Here is a 15,279-nt window from a genome sequence, read left to right as displayed (position 1 = left end):
CCTTTGGTTAGGGATTTTTTTGGTTAGATGTCACAATGGGCTATCATGTCTTAGGGCTACTAATAGTGGATATTGCTTAATCTCTGTTGCATTGAGGAGATCCTAGAACATTGGATAAGTAAGGGTCAAAATGATACAGGTGTTTTCCTGTTCCAAACATTCAATTATAGATATATGTAATATATATATATATATATATATAATAATTACTATACATATATACAGTATATAGAGATATACACAAATATGTACATATTCTACATAGTTTATTTACAATTTAAAATATGCTTCGTAGAAGCGCTTAAATAGCAAAATTAGGCAATGCACAAGTAATAATCTTTAATTTTAAGTAACAGAGATAAAAGCTCTGATAAAAGAATATCTATTATATTAGTGATGAGGACATCTTCATAAGACGACCTTGCAGAGAAGTCTCTGCCCTCTGGTAGTTTCCGGCCACTTTTCAGTGCTTCCATGTTGAACACTTTCCAAGTCTTTCTCTCTTTGATAAGAGTTTCTTCTTTCTCTTCCCTTTTGCCCAACCATTTCAGATTTTAGTTTCTGGACCCTCGGCAATAATAGGCTGAAAAGAGTTTCTTATTCTGGCTACTTCAGCTGCGCAAAGATGTCCAAAGCCTTTGTTGTACCACTCTGGGGAGTGACCTCTGGTGGGGGAAGGGGGGAAACAGAAAAAGACTTTAAAGCAATGTCCAAATCAGAATTATCCATCATTGTTCATGATGACATTCTTGTACTTCTTTCCAACACATTTGTTTGAAATGTCAGATCAGGTTTATGAACATTTGCTTCTTACTAACATGAGATGTAGCAGAAGGAGTAACACTCTTAAAGTTAGACACATTTGGGTTTGAATGTAGGCTCTTATACTAGCCCTTGGGTCCTGGGCAATTATAGGAAAAGCAGCCTTGTGGCACCATGGACTGAGCACTGCACTTAGAGTTAGGAAAACCCGAGTTCAAAATCTGCTTCATATATTTACTAGCTCTGTGACCCAGGGCAAGTCACTTAACATTTCTTAGATCCAGTTTCCTCCTCTGTAAGATAGGGATAATAGTAATATCTCACCTCACAGGTTACTAGGGGGAATCAAATGAGACAATATTTGCCAAAGCACTTTGCAAATTTCAAAGTGCTATAGCCATTATTACCATATGATCACAGATTTAGAGCTACAAGGGACTTTAGGGGCCTTATCGAGCCTAACCCCTTCATTCTATAGATGAAGAAACTGAGGCTCAGAGTTACACTGCTGGTAACATTTGAACCCAGGTCTTCCTGACTCTAGATCCAGCATTCTATCAACTCCTGCATACTGACTTTCTAACTTAATAGCTTTTCAATTGCTCTCCCTGCCTCCAGTTTCTAAGCATTGGTTTCTTTAACCATAAGATGAGGATGCTACAATTTACCATCGCTACTTCACGTGGCCATGATGAAGAAAGTGCTTTACAGATCTCAAAGTGCTATATAAATATGAGCAATTATTAGTCTGTCATCAAATATCTAGAAAATGCCTTTTTTGTCAAGAAGTCTGTGTGAATCTTCCCTGTTTAATCAATCAATAAGCATTTAAGTGCCTATTATGTGCCAGGAACTGTGCTAAACCCTATGCTAAACAAAAAGAGGCAAAAAACAGTCCTGCCCTCAAGAAGTTGACAATCTAATGGGGGAGGCAACATTCAAACAAATATATACAAAGGAAGAGGGAAAGCACTAGAATTAAGAGAGGTTGGGCAAAACTTCTTGTAGAAGGTATGATTTTAATTGGGACTTAAAGGAAGTCAGGGAGGTCAGTAGTCAGAGCAGAGGAGGAAGAGTATTCCAAGCATAGGGGACAGCTAGAGAAAAGGCCAGAAGCCAAGAGATGCAGTTTTTTGAAAATGATACCAATTCCTTGGGGCAAAAAGGAAATGCTGTATTCAATGTCTATCATTTACCAAGAAAAACACCATCCTGTGCAGTACCATGAAAGTCTTCAGAAACTTCATTGGATTTAAGTGAATTGGCTTCTCAGAGAAGGAGGACAGGAGACAGGTAGGCTGGAACAGTTGATTCTCTGTAAAGCCCACCACAGATGGTGACTCAGGAATGGAAGCAAAGACAAAACAGAAGAAAGGCAAAGCAAAGAAAAGGCAAAATTTGGTGAGAGGTGGGAGAAGAGAGTCAAGAGGAATCAACTATAACAGCAGAGAAAGGTAATTATGAAAATAATATGGTGAGATAGGATGACGGACAAAGGACCGAGCTCCAATAGTTTTACTGTGTGAGTCGATTCCAACAGCGTTTGAAGCTCTGTTGAGTCTGCTCCAAGAATGACATACTCACTTGAGATCAATCCTGCAGATGTGAGTCAGCCTGGACTTGCCAGAGCCACAAGGTTCTATTAGATACTGAGAATCCATCACAAAAGCTCGCACACCACCCATCAAATGGGCTTCTTCATGCTCCACAGAAATAGACACTAGAGTGCACATTCCCTTTGGCAAATCAGTCTTCCAGGTCCTGAGTAAAACAACAAAGGACATTGTAGCTCAAGATATAAAAGAGAAAGCAAGACCAAATACCAAGCCCAGGTTTTCTGCTCTATTTTATTATCTAAAACAACAATGACAATGAAATCCCAGAAATTAATATTTTTATGCTGCAATTTATGTGAAGCAAAAGCTTTTTTCCATTATCTCGTTAGGCACGTGTGTAAGCGATATGATATTGATTATACATGTGAAGTCATGCAAAAACATATTTCCACATTAGCCATGTTACAAAAAAAAGCAAAAAAAAAAAAAACCCAAGTGACAAAAAATATGCTTCAATCTGTACTCAGAATTCATTAGTTTTCTCTCTGGAGGCAGATAGCATTTTTCATCATGAGTCCTTTAGAATTGTCTTGGATCACTGTTTTGATCAGAGTAGCTAAGTCTTTCACAATTGATTATTGTCACAATATTGCTATTACTGTGTACAATATTTTCTTGGCTCTGCTCACTTCACTTTGCATCAGTTCATATAAGTCTTCCCAGGTTTTTCTGAAACCATCCTGTTGTCATTTCTTATAGCACAATAATATTCCATCACAATCAAATACTATAACTTGCCCAGTCATTCCTCAGTTGATAGGCATCCCTTAAATTTCCAATTCTTTGCTACCACAAAAAGAGCTACTGTAAATATTTTTGTACATATAGGTCTTTTTCCTTTTTCTTTGATCTTTTTGGGATACATATGGAGAAATGGTATTATTGGGTGAATGGATATATATGTACAGTTGTAAAGCCCTTTGGGCATAGTTCCAAATAATTCTCCAGAATAGTGTGTGCATTAGTGTACCTATTTTTCCACATCCCCTCCAGTACTTGTTATTTTCCTTTCCTGTCATGTTAGCCAATCTGATACATATGTGATTTTGAACATATTTATATAACTATTGATAACTTTGATTTCTTTTTCTGAAAATGACCTGTCCATATCTTTTGACCATTTATTAATAGAGGAATGGCTCTTTTTGTTAAATATAAATTTGGCTTAGTTCCCTATATATCTGAGAAATGAGATCCTTATTAGAGAAGTGAGAATTTTTTAAAAATCTGCTTTCCTTTTAATTTTGGCTACATTGGTTTTGTTTGTTGAAAACCTTTTTGATTTCTTGTAATCAAAATTACCCACTCTACCTCCCACAATCCTCTTTCTCTGTCGTTTGGACATGAACACTTCCCTTAGCCACAGAGCTGATAGACACATTTTTCCATGCTCCCCTAATTTGTTTATGGTATCATCCTTTATGTCTAAGTCATGTACCCATTTTGATTTTGTCTTGGTATATAGGTTGTGAGATATTGATCTATGTTTTGTTTCTGCCAGGCTACTTTTCGGTTTTCTCAGAAGTTTCTGTCGAATAGTAAGTTTCTGTCCCCAACGCTTGAATCTTTGGGTTTATCAAATAACTATTGTTATTTACTTCTACATATTGTGACCCACACTATTCCACTGATCAAACACTCTTATTTCTTATCCAGTATCAGATTGTTTTTGTGATTATTGTTTTGGAATATAGGTTGAAATCTGGTACTGCTAGGCTGCCCTCCTTCACATTTTCTACCCATTGATATTCTTGACAGTCTTGATCTTTTGTTCTTCCAGATAAATTTTGTTACTTATTTTTTTCTAGATCAATAAAACAATTTTTTTGTATTTATGCCACTGCATAAGTAAATCAACTTAGGTAGAATTGTCATTTTTATTATATTAGCTTGGCCTACCCATGAGCAATTGATATTTCTCCAATTGTTTAGATCTGTCTTTGTGTGAAGTGTTTTGTAATTGTGTTCATATAGTTCTGATGTGCGTCTTGGCAGAAAGTATTTTATTACTATCTGCAATTATTTTCTTTTTTTTTTTGTCTAGACAATGGGGTTAAGTGACTTGCCTAGGGTCACACAGCTAGTGTCAAGTGTCTGAGGCCGGATTTGAACTCAGGTCCTTCTGAGTCCAGGGCTGGTGCTCTATCTACTGCGCCACCTAACTGTCCCCTGCAATTATTTTCAATGGAATTTCTTTCTATTTCTTCCAGCTGGCTTTTGTTGGAAAGAAACAGAAATGCTGATGACTTATGTGGGTTTATTTTATATCCTGCAACTCTGCTTAAGTTTTTTATTGTTTTAACTAGTTTTTTAGTTGATTCTCTAGGGTTTTCTAAGCATACCATCACATCATCTGCAAAGAGTGATAGTTTTGTTTCCTTGTGGCTTATTCTTACTCATTAAAATTCTTTTTCTTGTGTTATTGCTATGGCTGGAATTTTTAGTATAGTAATGAATAATAATGGTGGTAAGAGATATCTATGCCTTCGCCCCTTATCTTTTTGGGAAGACTTGTTTGTCCCCATTACAGATAATGCTTGCTCTGGGTTTTAGATAGATACTACTTGAGATTTTAAGAGAAGTTTCATTTATTCCTATGTTTTCCAATTTAAAAAAAATAGGAATGGGTGCTACATTTTGTCAAGAGTATTTTCTGCATCTATTGATGTAATCATATGATTTTTGTTGTTTTTGTTATTCATGTGGTCAATTATGCTCATTTTACTAATATTGAATCAATCCTGCATTCCTGGTATAAATTTCACCTGGTCATAGTATATGATCTTTGTGACACATTAGTATAGTCTCCTTGCTAGTATTTTATTTAAAATTTTTTTTGCATCAATATTCATTAGGGAAACCAGTTTATAGTTTTTTTCCCCTTTGTTTTTGCTCCTCCTGATTTCCACTAAAAATTAATAAAAGCAATGGTGATTATGATTTTGCTTAATCTGAGGCCCTACTTCAATTCCCCTTCCCTTCAAAATCAGTCAACTAGTATTTACTTTTAAACAACTATGTGTCAAGCTTCGTGTAGAACATGGCAGTCGAGTTGAGCTTTGAGGGAAAGTACAGATCATAAGAAGTGAAGATGAGGAAGAAATGCATTTCAGGCCTTAGGCTTTGCCCATGAAAGGTGAGGAGATGGGAGATTAAGTGACATGGATGCTGAACAGCATGGAATCTAGTTTGGCCAGATCACTGAGTGGATGAAGGAGAGTAGTGTGCCATAATCCTGGGAAAGGTTTTGCATGACTACACATGTATAATCTATAGCACAGTGTTTGCCTCCTCAAGACAGGGGGAGAGAATTCAGAACCCAAAATTAAAAAAAATGAAATTAAAAATTATTTTTACACATAACTGGAAAAAGATATAAAATTTTTTCAAAAGAGAAAGAAGTCTAGATTATATAAAATAGATGCTGCTTCTACCATAACTTCTATGCATATATATATGTACACACATTAACACCTACATATATATAATCTCTATGTATATATCTGAGCTTATATGCATATGTGAAGATGTGTATATATCTTTGCACGTGTGTGTACACACATACGTACACATATGGACATATTTCAAGATAAAAGTAAAATTCCTTCAAGAAAGGGACTGTCATTTTTCTCATCATTTCCCAGGCTTAGCACATAGCAGGCACTTAATAAATGCTTGTTGACTGATAGGGATGGAGAAGAGATTTTGTATACTGGCCAAATGCCATCATTTGTAATAATAGCCATTTGGAGGCCATTGGTAAGCTTCAGAGGAATGTTAAATGAAAGTAAATAATTATAAACTTGAAGGAAGACTGGCCAAGCAAAAAGAGGGTGGATGCAATGTAGGGTGAGGGCCTCTAGTCATTCACAGGACTTTAGTTCTCAGTGGTATTCCTGCAAAACAGTGAGAGAGGAGGAAAATATGATGGCATCATCCCTCCTCCACCTTGCCCTGATGAAAGTAAGGAAACAGACTCCAGATTTCATAAGATGACAGCAAATAACTGGTGGTGAGAAGTCATATTTACGACTGCCTACATTCTCCATCTGGGTCCCAGAGATTTTGGCTAATGAATGGGTCCTTAAAAGACACTGCAGTAGAGAAACACACCCCATAGAATAAGGATCCAGAAAGAAAGGCAACGAAATACAATTTTAGAAGTTTGCTGTCAAAAAATAATTTCATGTATGAAATACTTAAATTCATTTGGGAGTGCCATTACTAATTCCCTTTACACTGGCGGTGTCTGAAAAATCCATACTCCATGGGAAGTGTTGCATAAGGGGGCTTGTTTTCCACCCGTTAACAATAAAAAATGCTCTGATATAATTATGTTTTATTAGATTCTTCTAGCATTTTCAATTACTCTTCTCTCTGATGTAATCCTGACTCATCCAACCATTTACACTGTAAAAACTGAAGATCATTGGATTGGCATCTAATTCCAGTCCCAGAAAGCAAAGGTCTGGAACTAAATCCCATAAATCAATTGAAAGCAAACTTTCAACAGTTAGACAGCAAACTTAAGTCCATTAGCTATTTCCTAAAATCTTAAACATCAGAAAGACTCCAGAATAGTTATAAATACTTAAGGCTGTATCAGTGTTTCCAACCAAAGTAATTAGCTGTGAACATTTGGAGCTATAAACTCAATTCCAGTTACAGACTCGCCTTTGCTTAGGGAGGGGAATGAAATAATGACAAAAACCAGGCAGGCAACATTTGAATAATTAGGCAATGTCACCAATGGACAGACAGCAGTTGTTATCAGGACTCTGTTCTAAGGAAATGAACAATATTTCTAGTCTACTAAAGTTGGTGCTGTCTATGTAAGGGCTATAAAGGAAACCAGGACAAGATTGCAACTAGGGGAAAGGAAGAAGAGGCTAGCGTTAAACAGAGGAAAAGTCAGGTTTTACTGAAGAAAATACTATGTCAAGGCCAGAGATCAGAAAATTTAGTCATTTGGAACAACAAAAACCCCACCCTCCTGCATGCAAGTGGAAGAAAAGTTTTGATGGTATGAAACTTTGCTGGTAATGCTGGACAAGTGTCAAAGGCTGGCAATATAAGTACAGGTGTGATTATTACATGTATTGAAGGAAGAAAAGAAGTGGAAGGTACTAAAGGAAGGAAAGCAGCCTTACCTTAGAACCACAAAGTCTCTAGAAGGATGGGGAGCCATACTGTTCAAAACATATTGGTAGATTTCTGTCTGTTTGTCCAGTGTCTCCACAATCTTCCATTGCACAAAATCCTCATCCCAAAGGTGACGCTCTCTCAGCACTCGGTTCAACACCACTGAAGGAGGAGCTTCTACTTCCACGGAAGCCTTCCAGAGCCTCAGTGGATTTCCATCTCCAACCTTTGGGAAAGAAATCAAAAGATATGATCAAATAGTTGTAGATATTATCATCGGTGAGGGGTGGGGTAGGGTGTGTGTGAACTTAAGCTCAAATTCAACAGTGATCTTAGGAAGTGTCCTCAGGCTGAAGAGCAGGCTTCAGAGAATTGACATGTCCTTCCATGCATTTAAAAATAACTGTGATCGCCTCCTAAGTGATCTCCAGCTCTGGTCTCGCCTCTGTCCAATTCATTTTCTTTTTTTTTTTTTTTTGCCTTTTAAATAGTATTTTATTTTTTCCAATTACACATAAGGACAATTTTAAACGTTATTTGTTAAATAAACTTTTGAGTTCCAAATTTTCTCCTCTCTCCCTCCTCCATAAGACAGTAAGCAATTTGATATAGTTCATATATGTGCAATCATGTAGAACATTTCCATATTAGTCATGTCTTACAAGAAAAAACAGAACAAAAGGAAAAAGCTACAAAAAAGTGAAAATAATATGCTTCAATCTGTATTCCGATTCCATTACTTCTTTCCCTGGATGGGGACAGCATCTCCCATTTCATGCTTCTTTTGGAACTGTCTTAGATAACTGTATTACTGAGAAGAGCTACGTCAATCAGTTGACCATCCCACAATGTTGCTGTTACTGTGTACAAAGTTCCCCTGATTCTGCTTACTTTACTCAGCATCAGTTCATATAAGTCTTTCCAGGTTTTTCTGAAGCCTGCCTGCTCATCCTTTCTTCTTTCTTTCTTTTTTTTTGGTGAGGCAGTTGGGGTTAAGTGACTTGCCCAGGGTCACATAGCTAGTAAGATCATGTGTCTGAGGCAGGATTTGAACTCAGGTCCTCCTGACTCCAGGCCTGGTACTCTATCCACTGCATCACCCAGCTGCCCTTGCTAATCATTTCTTATAGCACAATAGTATTTCATTACATTCATATACCACAATTTGTTCAGCCATTCCTCAACTGATGGGCATCCCCTCAATTTCCACCACAAAAAGAGCTTCTATAAATTTATTATTTTTGTACACGTGAGTCCTTTTTACTTTTTCATGATCTCTTTGGGATACAGCCCTAGTAGTGGTTTTGCTTGGTCAAAGGGTATGCACAGTTTGATTGCCCTTTTCTCCAATCCATTTTCCATAAAGCTGCAAAAACTGACATCCCTAGAACACAAGTCTAACCATGTCATTGCCTGCTCAAAAAGCTCCCAACTTAGCGCCCTTTAAATGAAAACATACATTCTTCTCTTTGCCATTTAAAGTGATCCTTCATATGGTGGCTCCAGGCTACTTTTCCAGGCTTATTATACATTATTTCCCTTCATGCTTTGCATAGTTTAGCCAAACTGGTTTACTTGTTCATCTTCATATACAACATCCCATCTCTCATCTCCATGCCTTTGCCTAGGCTGCCCCTCATGCCTGGAAGTGTACCGTTTCCTCAATTCCACCCTCACAGAATCCCTAGCTTCCTTCAAACTTCCTTCAAAACCAATTTCAATATAAAGTATATGTCCTAATTTCATCCCCTTCTCAATCCTAGTTTCTCACCCTGATTCTGCACCCCTCCTTGCAATTCATTTTGTATTTCCTCTGTCTTTTTGTAAAAACCCAGACCCATTATTTTACTGATGTGAGGAAGTCCTGGTAAGGAAACCATCTCAAGCAAAGTCAATCACCAATTGTTCTGCCTCATGTTATTGTGGAGAGTTGCCTAAAGCACTGAGAGCATGAGTGGTTTGCCCAGAGTCAGCCAGAATGTGTCAGAAGTGGGACTCAAATCAGGTCTTCCTGACTACAAAGCTTGCTATTTACCCAACACGTCACACTGCTACTTATTTACTGGTATACATTTCATACTGATGTATGTGCAGATTGTTTTCTTAAGCATCTACATTGGCTAACAAAATTGAAACAGCCTTTGCCCTCAAAGAGCTTACATTCTACTTGGAGTTGGCAGTACAGGAGGTTGACTCAAAGGTCTTGAACCTGGGATAAAATAAGGATGGTGATACTCTTGACATAAATAGGGAAATTTGGAGGAAGGGCAGGTTGTTGGGAAGGAGAGATTATAATAAATTCCATTTTGTAAATGACAATGGCAAATACCTTTGAGATATCTAACAGGCAGTGGGTGTTTATGTGAGAGAGATTAGGGTTGGATATATAAATTGGAATACCAGTTGCATTGGGGGCAAGGAACAGAACCCAGGGAGTGGATAAGAACAACAAGAAAGAAGAGAGCAGCCAGCACTGATCCTTGGGGCACACTTTTACTTAAAGGGAATGATATCTATATGGATGATTATCCTGCAAGGAAGTCTGAGGTCAAACAGGAGGTGAACTAGGAGAGAGTATAATCATGGAAGTCAAGGCCGTATCTAGTAGAAAAGAAGAGTGAACAGTAAGTGTCAAAATCTACAGGGAGATTAAGGAGTATGAAGTCTGAGGAAAGGACATTACAATCAGCAATAAAGATATCATTGGTGACATTTGGGGCAGTGATTTGGATAGCAAAGTTGGAATTTAGATCGCATGCAGTTGAGTAAGGTAGATGAAACACGAGCAGTGAGAGAATATTAGGAATTTAACAATGAAAATAAGGAGTGATACAAGATGGTAATCTGAGAGAGTGGCAGTCGAATAAAGGCTCTGAAAGGATAGAGGAGAACTGAACATGTTATTTAGGAAGCAGGGGCCTACAGAAAGAGAAAGAATAAAGATGAAAGAGAGGGCAAACTCCTTCATTAGATGGGAAGGAAAGACATTAGAGGGATTGGCCTTGGCAAGAAGCCACTTCGTCCTTAGAAAATGGAGTAAAAGAAGAGAAGACAAGTGAAGATAAAAAGGGGCTGAGGTAGGAAATAGGGAGATTAAGAAACTTATGAAGGATTGCCTCCATTTTCTCAGTAAAGTAGGAGTAGAAGTTGTCTCCCGAGAGAGAATATGTGGTGGGGTTGGGGGAGAAGATTCGTTAAGAGCTATTGTGGAAGGATGATAATCAAAGAAAATAAAAAGGATTCCTGTGTAGTAGTGAGGGTCCAACTGGGATTATTAGAGTGAACCTGGTAGGCACAGCTATGTCACTTCCTTCAGAAGCATTTAGCAGTTCATGAGCAGGAATGGAGAAAGCAGAAAATTAGAGAGACCCAGGGCTGAAGATTGACAGGACATGAATGGTAGAAGGACAAGGGGGAAAGCTAATCATGACTGGAGGTCAGTGCAGCATTGAACTAGTTAACTACTGGGTCAAGACCATGAAGGGAGCATAATGAGAAGTGAGAGGTATGGCTAGACAAAAAATTGATGTTTTACTGGACTATACACATTCGACATGAATCAGTGGTGTGCTATGGCAGCCAAACTTTTTTATGTAGCCTTAGGTTGCATTAAAACAGGGAATGGGTCCAGATCCTGAGAGTTATAATCTTCTTGTATATTACCCTGGTAAGACCACGTCTGTACTATTGGGTTCAGTTACGGGAGCCATTTATTAGGGAGAACATTTCTAAGTTGGGAGACTAGGCAGGAGTGCAAACAAGCAGTGAAGGATCTTGAGATTGTGTGATAGGAAGATTGGCTGAGGAAACTGAATATTTATCCTGGAAAAAAGAAGACTTAGGGCAAGTGTTTTTAACATTTTTGTGTGTCACAGACCCCTTTTGGAAGTCCAATAAAACCTATGGAGTTTTTAGAAAAAAAGTTTTTAAATGCATAAAATAAAACATAAACAGCATTACAGAGGAAGTCAATTACATTGATCTACAGCAATCAAAATATTTTTAAAAACAAGTCCACATATAACGGGTTAAGAGCCCTTATTTCAGGGTGACACAATAGTTACTTTCCAGTATTTGAAGGATTCTCAAGTGGAAGAGGAATGACAATCATGTTGTCTTCTTCCTTCCCCCCCCACCACAAAAAAGATGTACCAAACTTATCAGCTGTCCTACTCAGTTCACCTTGGTTCTTAAATATCATGTTGATAAATTCAATTAATCTGATCAAAGTACTTTGAAATTTTTTTCTTGTTAAAATAGTGACCCCTGCCCAGAGGGAATAAGTAACAGGTAGGAAACTACATAGAGGTTTGTGCTTGATGTAAGGAAAAACTTTTCAACAACTAGAGCTGCCCAGATGTAAAACGAGCAGCTTGAGCAGGTAGTGAGTTTTCCATCCCTGGAAGTATTCAAGAAAAAAGTTAGATGGTCACTTGCTTGTTAATGGGTTGGATCAGATGATCTCTAAAGTTCCCTTCTAGCTCAGAGTAAGTCCCCTTACCTCCTCTCACTTGACCAGCTTTAACTGGTAGTTTTTCATTATATCAAGGTCTAACCTAACTCTTAAGCCATTTCCAGCCACTCTTGTTAGTTTCACTCCTGGGAACAAGACCAAGTCTCAATTCCTATTTGGTAAAAAGGTTTTGGGGTCAATTAACCCAGGAAATTACCTTTTTGAAAGCGAGGTCTGTACTGTCTGTGCTTGAACAAGTGACCCATCCTTTGAATTTTTCCTTTGCTTCTTTCTGTAGACCCTGGATGAGATGTTCCAGGTACATGTGGAAATTTCCTCCATTCTCTTCCAGCTGTTTTCCCAGGTCTTCCAGTGTTGGAGAATGGATTTCAGCTTCCATGTAAGAGTTACGAGATTGAGCTACCATATCATGTGGGACCTATTCCAGAAGATGGCCAACAGATTTAAGTGAAAGAAATATTTATTTTCAAAATTATTTCATTAATAATCACTCATTAAACAAATGTTTACTGAGCTCCTACTACATACAAGGCATCATATCAGGCACTGTGGAGATCAATCAATGAAACCACAAACATTTACAAAGCACCCACTAGAGTCTTTGCCCTTGAGGAATTTACGATCTATTAGACCAACTGATGGATAATAGGTATCTTATTTGTCTAAATTATGGTTTTTCGCTCCGCCAAATATCACTGCTTATATTAACACTGTTTTTGGAAGATTAAGAAATACAGGTCATATATTACTGAAGTTATATTTATGATGACAACTTTCGATGATTTCTCTAGTTTTTCTTCCACTTTCTTTTTAGTTTATTTTTAATCCTTTTTCCATCAGTTTGATTCAAGAGGATGTATGATGTAGTATAAAGAATATTGGGCTTTGTATGTACGTATGGGCATATATATATATATATATATATATGTATATATATATGTATGGATATGCCTAAATAAATATATCCTTGCACAATTGTAGCCCGGGGGCGGGGGAAGGAGGAAGGAGTAAAAAGAAGAAAGTAAAAAGTTTACAGCAGAGAAGAAAAGAAAACTTACAAGGACACAAAGAAAAGATGGACAGCTCTCAACACAATGTGTAGTATTTATTATATAGGCTTTCTTCAAATGGAAATTTATTACTATATATTTTGAATCCTCTCTTATGTTCTGCTGTGCACATGATATGCTTTTTTCTTTTATTTTGTATTTAAGTTTCAATATATGTTTATAATATGTTTCTTTTTTCCTTTTCTTATTGTGTATTTAAGTTTTGGTAATTAAAAAAGGAAAAAAAAAGAATATTGGGCTTTGACTCTGAAGATCTGGGTACAAGCGCCATACTTGCCACTTCCTAGGCACATGATTCTGGGCCAGTCATAGTATTTCTCAACCTCAGTTTCCTCCTTCGCAAAATGCAGTCAATAAGAGGTGGCACAGTGCACACAGCACTGGACCTGGAGTCAGGAATACTCAAGTTCAGATCCAGCCCCTGACACTTACTAGCTGCATGACCCTAGGCAAGTCACTTAACTTTTGTCTACCTAAGTTTTCTCATATATGAAATAGGGATAACAATAGCACCTACCTCACAGAGTTTTAGTGAGGATAAAATGAGATATTTGCAAAATGCTTTGCAAAACTTAAAAGTATTATACAGGGTGCTCCAAATGACGATGATGATGTTGTGGTGAGCACTGAATGAAAATGACTGTAAAAGTCCTTTATAAATGTAAAGCACAACACATGTACACATACATGCAAATACATGTAAGTATATATAAATACATAAGAATATATTTAAATATAAGTGAACAATTGTTATTATGGGTCTAGTTCTAGACTCAGCAACATGCCAGGTATGAATAAGGTTGGATCCTATAAAGCCTATTATGTAACCATGAAGGGAGGACAATAATTTCCTTTTTTTTAAAATTTTAATTAATTTATTTTTAGTTTTCAACAATCACTTCCATAAACTTTCAAGTTTTACATTTTCTCCCCCTCCTTCTCCATCTTTCTCCCCAGGATGGCATTCAATCTGATATAGACTCTACATATACATTCCTATTAAACATATTTTCATATTAGTCATGTTGTCAAGAAGAATTAGAACCAATAGAAGGAACCACAAGATTCTTTTTTTTTTTTAAGAGTACCTTTTTCTCTCAACACATTCCCAAAACACTACCAGTTAAAAATGTCCCAAGGGTCTAGTTCACCAACTGCTCAAATGCATAGACTACTGTATGGGAATATGAACAGTGTTTATTAGTGCCAAGAAATACTGAATCCAGTTAAATCTAAAGGGGAATTTAGATAGCTGGGACATGATGAACTAACAGGCCACCAAAGTGGTTCCCTTACATTTGTGAAAGCTGTCATGAAGTCTATGGTGTTTGTGACTTAATCAAAACCTCCATTTCAAGGCTTATGTCTTTGAGCTTTTTCAAGTAAATGCTAGAGAAATACAAGGTGCTATTATTAATACAAAGGAAATGAGGGAACAAACAAGTATAAGCCATAAATATTTTAAATATTCCAAGTGTCTCATCGAGTTCCAAGAACTATAAAGAATGCTGCCAGAGTCGTTCACTCACCTCAAAAAGTTTGTCACATTCTATTATCATGTGGGCAAGTCCCTGAGTGGCTGCCAGATTCTCATTGAGGTCTTTTTGATCAGGCTTGCCTGTAGCATATTTCTTCTGTATCACTCTGTAATTGAATGCCAGTGTCATAACTGAATGTAAAACCAAATATATTTTTGGGATGCAGAGCCCATCCCGCTTGGTTTCCATTCGTTACCAGATGCTAGCCAGATTCCAAACTTTCTCATTTCTAAACAAAGATGATTACCACATATCTTATATATTCTGAACTAGGTTGGATGCCTGCCACTTTAATTATTTGTAATTGAAAGGCTTGGGAAAAGATGGGGATACTAACAATTATGTAGGGAGCAAAGGAACCATTTTCCAAGATTTGAAACACTTAATTGCATGGTTCCATGTTTTGGTTTTCAGTGTAGCCTGCCCATGAGAGTTTACAACACATAACTTTGCCTTCTTCCTTTCCTACACCACAAAAAAAGAACACAATCCATAAACCTTCCTAGGCAAGCTTAAAGTCATTCTCTTAAATGACATCATGATAAATTCAATGAATTTAAGTTACCAAGACTAAAGTGCCTTGCAAAATTTTCTTACTCAATACAAGTGCTGCCACACTCAAGTTTGAAGTACAATGAACAAGAATTGTATGTCACTAGGGCAGGGCTAGGTTGGGA

General features: G+C 37.2%; 1 protein-coding gene across 3 annotated transcripts in view; it reads right to left on the bottom strand.

Moving 5' to 3' along the window:
- Positions 1 to 271: 271 nt before the first annotated feature.
- STARD13 (StAR related lipid transfer domain containing 13) overlaps positions 272 to 15,279 on the bottom strand; it is a 708,719-nt gene continuing 693,711 nt past the window's right edge. For 2 of the 3 annotated variants that reach the window (XM_027877627.1, XM_027877626.1), the window contains exons 10-14: positions 14,594 to 14,708; positions 12,191 to 12,412; positions 7,529 to 7,746; positions 2,347 to 2,523; positions 274 to 665 (exon numbers count right to left, since the gene is read on the bottom strand). In XM_027877627.1, the coding sequence (XP_027733428.1) occupies positions 548 to 665; positions 2,347 to 2,523; positions 7,529 to 7,746; positions 12,191 to 12,412; positions 14,594 to 14,708 (850 nt within the window). In that variant the 3' untranslated portion in view covers positions 274 to 547. Of the gene's footprint in view, positions 666 to 2,346; positions 2,524 to 7,528; positions 7,747 to 12,190; positions 12,413 to 14,593; positions 14,709 to 15,279 lie in introns of all 3 variants that reach the window. The other variant, XM_027877625.1, reaches the window with a different exon arrangement.

Source organism: Vombatus ursinus, unplaced genomic scaffold (genome assembly GCF_900497805.2).
Source record: "Vombatus ursinus unplaced genomic scaffold, bare-nosed wombat genome assembly UNPS02014813.1, whole genome shotgun sequence".
NCBI lineage: Eukaryota > Metazoa > Chordata > Mammalia > Diprotodontia > Vombatidae > Vombatus > Vombatus ursinus.
This window is presented reverse-complemented; position numbering and strand designations above follow the sequence as displayed.